The sequence below is a fragment of the Heliconius melpomene genome, chromosome 19, assembly GCF_056956725.1.
Source record: "Heliconius melpomene rosina isolate 202511_hmr_F chromosome 19, ASM5695672v1, whole genome shotgun sequence".
NCBI classification, from domain to species: Eukaryota; Metazoa; Arthropoda; class Insecta; order Lepidoptera; family Nymphalidae; genus Heliconius; species Heliconius melpomene.
In genome coordinates, this window is record NC_140407.1 from 2,494,704 (window position 1) to 2,506,913 (window position 12,210).

At 31.8% G+C, this 12,210-nt stretch overlaps 1 protein-coding gene across 1 annotated transcript; it reads left to right on the forward strand.

The window, feature by feature from the left end:
* The first annotated feature begins 624 nt into the window (after positions 1-624).
* Positions 625-10,997, forward strand: LOC146528321 (cytochrome P450 4V2-like). Its single transcript, XM_085202808.1, has 13 exons — positions 625-635; positions 794-927; positions 1,372-1,551; positions 3,416-3,511; positions 6,476-6,565; positions 6,783-6,893; positions 7,763-7,948; positions 8,213-8,235; positions 8,335-8,401; positions 8,558-8,750; positions 9,369-9,520; positions 9,976-10,155; positions 10,843-10,997. The coding sequence occupies exons 1-13, from the start codon at positions 625-627 to the stop codon at positions 10,995-10,997; spliced, it is 1,578 nt and encodes a 525-aa protein (XP_085058934.1).
* The last annotated feature ends 1,213 nt before the right edge of the window (positions 10,998-12,210 follow it).

Sequence of the window (12,210 nt, forward strand, 5' to 3'; positions counted from 1 at the left end):
CTACAAATAGTTAATGTAACAGCTATAATTATATAAAAAATAATTTTTGGTCTAATAAAACAAAATAAATTCTATTTCTTGATATGTATATTCAACTGACACCATTTGCCATACATTTAAAACATTTTACAACATGAGTAACTTTAAAATTATTTCTTAACAACGAAACATAACCTATATCTATATACAAAGACTTGTCCTCACTGACTAAGGTAAGACGACAGCCGTAATCGCTGATGATAGAAACGTGAAATTTGGACAGATTTTTAGTTTCGTATTCTGGAGATCCACTAAGAAGGGTATATTTTTAAGAGTATCGTTATAATAATATGTAATATTTACAATTATAAAGGATTTTTAAAGTTTTGAGATTGAATATTTTCAGGAATTAGAATATTTTGAACGTGCTGAGACTATCACTAGCGCTTTTTAAAATTCTTCTTATTATTTATTAATTCTTCTATATTATTCTTATTTATTATATTATAATTTTATTATCAGAGTTCTAATTTTAATGCGTGTCCAGAACACGGTTTCAATAAAATCATAAATTCAAATTCTACTCTTCTAACATCAGCTGTGATTTTAAACTTCTTGAGGATTTGTGCGAGGAAAGTTTTCATCATGATCAGACCGTACGCTTTACCTGAAATTATTAGAATATGAAATTATTACATGTGCAGAATGCGATTATTGTCGTTTTAAGTGTGAGTAAAGGATCCAAACACTACAGATAACCCATCAAAATCTTTTTCACCGTAGCTAAAGTTGAAAAATTAATCGATGTTTTTAGGAATGACGTTAGAGATGTCACGAAACAAGATTTATCAAAATTGAAATACTTAGAAGCAGTTATCAAAGAATCCATGCGATACTATACAGTTGTGCCAGTGACAGCTAGAACTTTGGACAGAGATGTGAAACTGCGTAAGTAAGATACATGTATTATGTAAATATTTATAAAACTTAAACAAAAATATGAGTAGACAACGGTATATATCGCTATACTGTGTATAATATTTCATTATGGACTTTATAAAAAAAGTCTTATTGAAAGTTATATAAGTATATTTTATAGTCAAAAATAAATAAAAGAGCTAGTAAGTCAAAGTCAAATATTTTTATTTGAACTAATAACTTACATGCTTAATTTTTCTTGTCTTAATGAAACTACTTACAATAAAGAATTTTTCCATAAAACTATCTTAGACATGAGAAGAGCCGGCGCGGCGCATGAAACTCAGTTGGATTCTTTTTAAATCAATTATTTACAGATTCACACTTATTTGTTAGTGCCAATGATGTCTCTGAAATAGGCAAAGCGTGTTACTTTTTGTAAAATCATTATTTAAGTAATGTCTTTCTACACAGGAAACTGCACGTTATACAAAAGCCATGCTTGTATTATATTAGGACATGGAATTCACCGCCATCCAATATGGGGACCCGATGCCGATAAATTTATTCCCGAAAGATGGCTAGATCCAGCTAGGTTACCTAAAATACCGTCAGCTTACGCTGCTTTTAGTTTTGGAAAAAGAATTTGCATAGGTAAGAAAACAAGGTGTAAAGTAATGTTGCGCACCGACACCATAATTTCATCATATAATTTAAATATTTGTATATATCTACTTACCAGACTTACACTCATCTCTAAATGTCTTGAAAATTTGTCTTCTGCTATATGCGTGAAATTGAAAAAAATAAATATAAACTTTCTTTTCAGGTAGATTATACGCATATATGTTCATGAAAATTACATTGGCTCATTTAATCAGGAACTACAAAATCACGGGAGATTACACAAAGCTTATAAATAAGTTCGACATTATTCTGAAACCCGTATCTGGATACCACATTGCTATTGAAAGAAGGAAATAATACTGTTTTGATTCAATTTTATTAGGTCGACCCCTAATTATTTAACAAAATTAAAGAAGTTCAATCAAAATTCGTAGCTGTAAGATACGTTTAGACTTATTCTGTTCTTTTTTCTAGGTGAAATGTGTTCTTAATTTTTTAAATTAATCGTTTATTTTATTAAATTTCAAATTTTCATAATAAAAAGCTTATGGATCTGTAAAACACCTTTTTTTATTTTAAGTAAATAAATAAATATATATATTTTTTTATTTATAACAGTGAAATACCATCTATCACTGTGTTGTTACACTCTTATGAACCATTATTCCTGACGGCTAATTAAGGGTTATGTTTTTCGCCCGTTTCTTGTATGTATGTATGTAATTATATATTAATTACCTCATATCTCCAGAACCTTTAAACAGATTTACATGTAGGTATAATCGTAATTAAACATTTAACCAACCTTAAACTTGGCGTTGGGGAAAAAAATCGGAGGAATTCAAGTTACAGCTTTAATCAAGAGAACCTCCCCTTGAATAATACTAAAACTTAAGTTCGTGTGTTTACAGTGCACAGTGAAAGATCACTCTCAGGTCACTCCCACGATTATCATGGATCATCTTTATTGCTATTACATTTAGGACTTATATTGGTTTAGGGTTATAGAGCTGAAGTGCCAGCCGAATTTGATTCAAGCTCAATAGTAGTTTTTATTATAAAAGAATGAGAATTTTCACTAACTGATATATTTATTTGTCGGTCAAAATTTTTATTTAATTAAATCATCAAAAATATTTATCAGTTTTATTTTCTGATTATAGACTTAGAAGAAATAAGATTACCCATTAGATATCAATTTAAAAATCAGCTGCCCCTGTAGTAGAGTAGGCAGAGGGAATCTAGTGCACACTCATGTCTCCTTTTTCCACTGAAAAAGAGAAGAGAAGAGATTTTAAATTGAAAGTTCATCAGAAATAAAAGTTAAGGCTTAAATAATATTTTCCATATTTATGTTTTGATCTGATCCAATTAGTACTTTTAAATTAATGGCGAATAATTTTATATTAATAAAAAACACCCATAATTAATTATAAATATATAGCTGTATTTAGCAAAACATATAAAAGAAGTGCGAATACTAGATAAAATTCATTTATAATTTTATAGTGTCGTGGACCGTGCCTGTGGCTTGTTTTATATAATTGTATGTGGTAAATGTAAAATTGCAACTATCTTCGAATTTAATTTGAAATATGTAAGTCAATTTTTCGAAAAAATTTAAGCTTTTGAATAGGTTGAATTTTTTTCCTTCGTTTAATAGGGTAGGCAGAAAAAACTTTGTGTTAAGACACTCCGCTCTCCACTTTCGTCGATTTCTGTAAAAATTATTTTATCGTAAAGTTTCAAATTCTTTAGACAACGATTGGTTATTTAAAGTTGTCCACTTTAAATTAACAATGCATGTTAAGTGGCGGAACCTACCGGTCACCTGTATAATGTTATCTTTATATATGTTTTACAGGTTGCATATATTGCTCGTAGTGTTAAGAGCAAGCAAGAAAGCAAAATAAAGATGAACCACCGATCAGTCCCGGATGTTTGCCTTTTATTGGACACGCCTATTTGCTTTTAGGGGACAGTGTCAGTAAGTACATTTATATATATTATATTTTCAGGCATATTTAAGGCAAATGTTATTGGGGACCTTCATTAGTGTTGGTAAAATTCTATTACGCATGTTCGAAATCTTATCACATTGAAATTATACACAGTAGCATAGAAGTAAAGTTAATGTAGCCTCAAGGTTGTGACATTGACATGTTGAAAATATGTCTTAAGATTGCTTATCACGTATTTTTTATGATTAATTCCCAAAATGAGAAAATAAGAGCCAATACCTAGAGTATTTTGAAGGTGAGAGACCTTCAAAATACTATAGGTAGAATAGTCTCAGGTGCCATTTAGTGTTTCCATTGTCCATAGATGCATCACTTAATGAGCTGCTTAAACGTTTTTGGCAGTAAGCGAGTTCAATGAAATATAAATTATTTATATGGTGGAAGAACCCATTATTTTCGTATAACTTATATTAGCAGTTGTTTGAGACAAATATTTCTATCATAATGAATGTTCAGTTTCGGAATAGTTTCCGGTAATTAAAAACATTCGTAGATTTAGTAATCTACTTACTTACGCAAGTAGTCAATTAAATTATAATTTGTTTATTTTTTTCTATACTTTCACATATATTGTGAAAGTATAGAAAAAAGTAAGTAGATTACTAAATCTACGAATGTTTTTAATTACCGGATATGAGACTTGAGCGCGTGGTTGCTTATGTCTTACGTCTTATAAATGATGTGAGTAAGAAATAAATACGATAAGAGGACAGGTCAGTTATCGATTGAAGAATTGAATTGTGTTTAATTTAAGTTAGCAATGTTAAGCCAACTGGAATCTTATCCAGACGTGTATTATTCGCAAAAATAATAAATAGCACAGTCGCCATTTTAATATCAGGTAAAAAATATTATTACCTTTTGTTTCGGATCGTGCTCCAACATTTCCTCCTCGCCAGTTCACGACCCTGTTTTCATCGAGGGAGATGTCTCCTTTCGACGGTATACCCCAATTGCAACCAAGTACAGTCGTCACACCTACCATGGACAATCTGAGGTCTGCCACAAAAGCGCCTAGACACACTTGATATCACGATGAATCGCAAGTGCTAAAATCATATACATGGGTATATGTTTATTTATACGGTTCTTATAAAAGATGATAGACCTATATGTCGGAAGTATGTTCAGTAGAGATGGATGAGGAAAGGCGTGTTGCTGCCGATATCAGGGTTAACGGAGCCTTAGCTGCATTGATGAGACGGCGAAACGTCAGCACAGCTGCGCGTTTGGCCGTACACAATGCAGTGTTGGCTCCGACGTTGTTATATGGCAACGAAACGTGGGTATTACAGAAAAAGAATGAAAGAAAGGTGAATGTCGTGAAGATTCGATCTCTTCGGAGGATATTCGGAGTCAGCTCAGCATTCGGAATAAATCCACTAATTCAAAGACGGAATGTTTAATCTATATATATATATATAAAAGGACTTGTCCTTACTGACAGGTAAGACGCAGGCACAGCCGTAACCGCTGTGCGTAGAAACGTGAAATTTGGACGTAAAAAGGGTGAAATAAGCGTTGAAAGTTTGTATGAAAAAAAATTTAAATCGGTACCGATTTTTATAAAATTTGAAATTTAGATTTTTAAAAGTATTTAATTGAACACGTGTTTCATCGTTTTCTATAATTCTCCCCCTAAGGCTGCAAATAAGGGATTGAAAGTTTGTATGGAAAAATCTTTAAATGGCAACTGATTTGTATAAAATTTGAAATTGAGGCTCTTAAAAATATTTCATTGAACACATGTTTCATGGTTTATTAGAATTCACCCCTAAGGATCCGAATATGCAGGCGAAGCTGCGCGCGCCCACTAGTATACCTATATAATATGTAAATTTAGCTTAATAAAAATTATATCCGTTTTTAATTGAGCTAAATTGCAAAAAAACATTTGTAAAAAACAAATTTATGTATATAGTATAAGTAAAAACTAGTCAGAATAACTACAAGAATTTATTTTATCTTTGAAGGACATCACCCTTCATAATTATCGTGTTGCATTTTTTGGAGATTGGTTTTAAATTTTTTGCTTGTTCCTATGAATAATAAAAAAAAACAATCAGTGTAGGCAGAGGGAACCTACTGTTAAGACACCTCGTTCACCACTTTCCACCGAATTCTGGAATCTGTCTGTCGAATTCACTCTGGAATTTGGAATCTGGCATTTTTATACAATTGTTCATAGCGTTTTCTTATTTTCGCGCTAATATATTGTAAAATATTTTGTGATATTAAAATAAAGTGTAGTGATAAAGAGAACCGAATCGCTGAATTACATACAGTAGATATGGAGCCAACAAAAGTCTGGCCGTACACGTAGTGATCGTACGAAAAAGACGATAAAAACAGTAAGTAAGGGAAAGAATTCGAAGAGATCCTGTCTGAAAGCAAAATATGCGAGAGATGAAGATAGCTAAAGCTAAAGATAGTTCAAAAGATTACTTAGGACTTGTAGAATATAAGAGACGTTTTTAACTGATAATTTATTAAAATAATATAGTGGTAAAGTCAAAATAACTATAGTATTGAGGAGGCAGTCAGGTCATTTGACTGCACTATATTCCATAACCATAAATGGTCCTTTCAGTAAGATTCTGCGCCGGGTCTTAAACCTAGATCCACCCAATCTTGATTAGTAACGAAAGTTCCGTAAACCAATCCATACAATTGACTTATTTAACGTCTAAAGGACTGTATTGGAGTTAATCGAGACCACTTTAAAAAAGAATTGTATATTTTGAATGGTTTTATACTAATGTATGAAATTAACATTCGTTAATGTTATACTAATAAAAGCTACGTACCATAGAACAGATAAAAAAAATATTCGTCTGAACGCACAACAAAAGTCGCGTTTATAGTAAAGACACTGACTCCATATTATAGACATCGTAAGAACCTTAATTTTTCTTCCTTTTTTCTTTCAGATGTATGGGAGGTCATAAAATACTTTTCAATGAAAACGATAGAAGGTGGTGGTGTAGCCACGATGTGGCTTGGGCCAATTAAAGTTTATCGTACGTAGAAATATTATTAATGATAAGATACACCATGTCCGCGGACTATCGAGACATTTCGCGGAACTTTGCGTCGCTACTAAATGGATGATATACAAGTGATATCATATGAAATTGAATATTTTATACATTTTCTAATTCTATATATATATATATATATATATATATATATATATATATATATAACTGCTTCTTAGATTTTTAATTTTTACTTCAGTTGTGAGCGATCCAGAGGATTATGCAACGGTAGCCAACACGTGCTTGAAAAAAAATATATTCTATGATTTTGGAGTGCCTTGGCTTGGGCAAGGGTTAATTACAGAACCTCGTAAGTCTTTCGATGTTGGCAATACCTACATAATTATTAGTATTAGTATATAATATTAGTATATAAGTATTTAAATGTTTCGAGCCCACCGTTTCAGAGCACTAGAGTGTGGCCGCCGTGTGTGTGGGTTCAATCCCCATTCGGGTGAATTATTTATTTATTAATATCTTCACTTCTTCGCTCCGGTATCGAGGTAAAAGCGTAGCTTTGAATTCTGCCACTCAACAGGCAATGCCTCGAAAAATTCGGTGAAAAGTGGGGAACTCAGTTTCTTAACACTGGGTTCCCTCTGCCTACCTTCCTAACCTTTATTCCTATCTGCGGGATACAGCGTGAAGCTGAAAAAATACTATAAATGGAGATAAAGCGGTAAAGTCCAGTTTCTGTGCGGAGAAAGCCTGATTATTTACATTTGTTTTCATTCAGACTACGTGTTATAAAAGAACCTAATTTATATATTTTTTAAATTAATTTACTTGTTAAAGAGACTTTCATTTCAAAGAGATTAGGAAATTTTGTCGCTTGATTTTATCCTAAATAAATAAATGATATCTAACGTAAAACCTTCCACAGATACAAATAAACAATTAAAGGTGGTAAACAAAGGTTGTAATCTGAAATAGAGTTAACTGGGTAACAATACTTAACGTTAAGCTTATTTTCTCAATATCTATTAAATATATCTTTTACCCCCGTAACGCTCTTACTGTAAATATGGGTTACAGGTAAAAAAATGGTGTGTTGCTAATTCAGATAAAACGCAATAAAATCATATTAAACATAATTAATTTAAAGCCAGTGCAGCTTTCCCATGTTTATCGGGACAGATCCTTTATTATGTAAACTTATAATAAATTTTATTTATTTAGTTGAAAAATGGAATATTCACCGTCGACTAATAAACCCGGCATTCAATCAAACAGTGCTCGGTGGTTTTATTGGGATCTTCAACAGCCAAAGTCGTCGTTCTGTCAAAAATCTAGAGGACAACGTTGGAAAGGGTCCATTTGATTTTTTTCCTTATATTCATCGTTATGCCTTGGAAACAATATGCTGTAAGCATATATTTATATTCTAATATATTCTTAATATCTAAATAGTTGAAATCATTTTGCAATTAAATATTTGTATTTCTTGCACAAGCAGATAAAATTAATTTAAAAGTCAATTGCGTTTTAGGTAGTTGACACCAAAAATCCAACACCCCGTGGAAAAAAAAGTTGTTTTGAAATAAAATTTTCTTTATGATTAACTTGTTTTAAATGAGTTTTATTACTATAAATGTATGATATTCCTGGCAATCTATTCATTTTCCCAAGTGGGAATACAATCTACAACTGGTGTATTTTCAGCCAGACCCTGTGCCACGACGGCTTCAATCAAGATTTTTTTTAACTTATGTTTTTCTGAAATGTAGCAGTTATGACATTTTTCATTACAGGTTCTCAAGAAACGAAAAGAAGACTACTTTAACAATAAAAATGCATTGAGTGATAAAGAAACAGAAGGTATGCTAAAGAACCTTTAGAACAAATTTGATTCTTTCAAAAAAAGACGGACCATAGCATTCGTTACCACCACAAGAACCGAGAAAATATTCGGTACTAAAAATAATACAATTTATATTTAATTAATAAGTACTTTATTTTACGTATTATTTCTAGGCCTCAAATTCAAACCATTTATGGACCTTTTATTGGAGTTATCTATAGAGAAAAATTTATTCAATGATACCGAGATCAGAGAACATGTGGATACCATAATTGCAGCTGGTTACGAAACGATCGCCGATACTTTTGTGTATACCATTTTGTTAATTGCATCTTTTCCAGACGTACAGGAGAAGATTTTTGAAGAGTAAGTCACAGTAGTAAACAACATAGCTTTGTAGAATAAAAATTGATGATAATAATAATTACGTGGTGGACCTGTGTCCCCACGCAAATGTTCCAAAGGACCGGATTCTTTTGAATACGAGAATTATGAAAGGAAAGAGAAACATAATAATAATAATAATATTTTGTTAAATATTTTCATATACTAGGTTCTTTATACATTCTTAATGTCCTTCTTTAGTAACATCGATGCTATGTTCAGGAAGGTCAACCGAAGTCTCCCCCTGCATCTCTTAGCACTTACATTCTTACTTCAAAAATCTTGTTTGCCACTTTCAAATCATTTCAAATGTCCCAACCCACCAGAGCGAGTTCTTCTTCGTTTTTACCGTGATATCCTAGTACCTTACTATACTGAGTCTTCAGATTTCGTAGAATATCCTACGAAGATATCACATCTTCTTAGCCATCATTGCAGGATATTTGTATGAAGAGGTTGATGACAGTGGACGAGGTGAAGGAAGAATACAAAAATCGTAGCGTATTGCTCCGTTCTCTCTGATAGCATGAATCTAAGTAAATTATAGTTTCATTTTTTTATATTATAATTAATATTTTTCGTATAAATATTTATTTCTAGATTAATCGATGTTTTTGGGAATGACGTTAGAGATGTGACGAAACAAGATTTATCAAAATTGATATATTTAGAAGCTGTCATAAAAGAATCCATGCGATACTTTACAGTTGTGCCAGTGACAGCTAGAACTTTGGACAGAGATGTGAAACTTCGTAAGTCAGATACATGTACCATGTAAATATTTATAAAACTTAAACAAAAATATGAGTAGACAACGGTATATAGCGCTATACTGTGTATAGTATTTATTTATGGACTTTACAAAAAAATTATGGACTTTATAAAAAAATCTTATTAAAAGTTATACATATAAGTATATTTTATGGTTAAAAATAGATAAAAGAGCTAATAAGTCAAAGTCAAATAATTTTATTTGAACTAATAACTTACATGCTTAATTTTTCTTGTCTTAATGAAACTACTTACAATAAAGAACTTTTCCATAAAGCTATCTTAGACATGAGAAGAGCCGGCGCGGCGCATGAAACTCAGTTGGATTCTTTTTAAATCAATTATTTACAGATTCACATTTATTTGTTAGTGCCAATGATGTCTCTGAAATAGGCAAAGCGTGTTAAAACCATAAATTTAATGTCTTTTAACACAGGAAACTGCACGTTATACAAAGGCTACGCTTGTATATTATTAGGACATGGAATACACCGCCATCCAATATGGGGACCCGATGCAAATGAATTTATTCCCGAAAGATGGTTAGATCCAACTAGGTTACCTAAAATACCGTCAGCTTACGTTGCTTTTAGTTTTGGAAGAAGAGTGTGCATCGGTAAGACATTTAGGTTAAGGTGTAATGTTGCAAACTGGCACGGATGTTTGTTTGTGTTTTGTGTTTATTTACTACCCCCGATTTATACCCTTGTCCTATGAGCATAAAGAGAAATGCAAGGAAATCTATCGAGGCCTGCCGTTTATATGTAGTTCATTTAGTGACAGCCCCGGACGGACTGAGAAAAATGTAAATTAATAAGTAGATATTTCGTAGAAAAAAAGTATTATAAACTTATACTTGTAGTTTATCTCATACTAAATGAGTGCATATGCTTATAAATTTAAGTTTATCAACTTTTATAATTTATACTTTCCGTTGACATTTATATATACAAAATCGAAAGGTCACTCATTACGAAATCTCAGAAACTACATGTGCTAGGAAACTCAAATTTTGCATAGGAGTTATTTATAGGACGTAGGTGCTCGCCATATTCGACTTCTAAGGGGTTGTTTTTGGGGTTGAAGGTTTGTATGAAACTTCGTTACTACAAATTCTAGGAGTATTAAATTTTGCATGGACGTCACTTATAGGACGTAAGTACTCACGGAGACAGAAATTAATAATAACGTAGTTCACGCAGGCGAAGCCGCGGGCGGGCTGCTAGTACATTTATAAAATTGATATGGATTTTTATTTATAGACTACAATTTGAATTTTAAAATTTATATACTGTCTTTTCAGGTAGAACATACGTATATATGTCTATGAAAATAGCATTATCACATTTAATCAGGAACTACAAAATCAGTGGAGATTACACAAAACTTGTAAATAAGTTCGACATTATGCTGAAACCCGCATCAGGATACCACATTGCTATTGAAAGAAGGAAATAATATTGTTTTGATTCACTTTTATTACATCGACGTCTAATTATATAATAAAATTTAGGACGCAATCAAAACTCGTATAAAATACCTACGTCTTGATTAATCTGTTTCCTTTTTCTAGGTGAAATGTGTTTTTAATTTTTTAAATTAATCATTTATTTTATTAATTGTCGGATTTTCATAATAAAAAAATTAAATAAAAAAAAATCTTTTTTAAAAACAAGCTTTTATTATCCTATCCTATCCTATATCTTATAAAACAAAGTCGATTTTCGTGTTTGTCTGAACTTTCTAACTCTTCTTCTTCTAAGCCACCCAACGGATTTTGATGCGGTTTTCACCATTAGGTCGAGTATTTTTTTTTATTTATTTATTGATCCACCAACATTTGTTTACATCAATACATACAAAAAAGATACATAGTACATGGAACTAAGACTAAATGTAACAAACACTTACAGGTAGATACATCTTGCTATGTTAGACCGAAAATATACTCCTAAGCGTAGAAAACAACACAGAACAAAAAAGAAAATTAAAAAAAAAAAGTTAAATTTAATATATTTTTAGCATGTTTGACTTTTGGTGTTCAATATTAATCGAATCTTGCTAGTTGAATCAGCATTAATGTCAAATCGGTCACTGTACTCATTAACAAATATCCCGGAATCACCAAAAATGAATTGCTTTTTTTTCATACACAATGGACTCCATTAAAGACACTCTAAATGAATTAACTGTTCACTTCCATACTAGGATGAATGAGTTCCAAAAAGAACTTAAAGGTTCTATTCCAGCCACAAGTCCTTCATCGAATATTAACTCACAGTTCAGTGCATTTCGTTCATTTGTTATGACTCTCTTAAAAAATCTGCAGAAACAAGTTGAATTGCTGTCACGACAATATGATGAGTTGGAAATGCGTTCAAGGAAGAAGATGATCTCGTTGTACGGTGTCCCAGAGACTGATAAGGGAGATGCAGCAGCCTGTGTCTCAAAACTACTAGCTGACTACTTAAAAATCCCCGAGATTGGTCCAGAGTCTTGTGCAATTGTTGCCAAATTCAATTCTTTGCGAAATAAAGTTTGGTTAGCTAAGACAAACTTGAAAGATACAGGAGTAACAATGTCAGAGTTTCTAACAAAATGTCGTCACAAAACATTTTTAGCAGCCCGTCAATGTTTTGGTGTGTCTAAGTGTTGGACTCGGAATGGTGTT

Coding starts and splice junctions, on each gene's coding strand:
- LOC146528321 (XM_085202808.1), top strand. Junction 1,552..3,415: donor TGGAAAAAGAATTTGCATAG/GTAAGAAAACAA, acceptor CGTAGTGTTAAG/AGCAAGCAAGAAAGCAAAAT. Junction 8,402..8,557: donor GAGTGATAAAGAAACAGAAG/GTATGCTAAAGA, acceptor TATTATTTCTAG/GCCTCAAATTCAAACCATTT.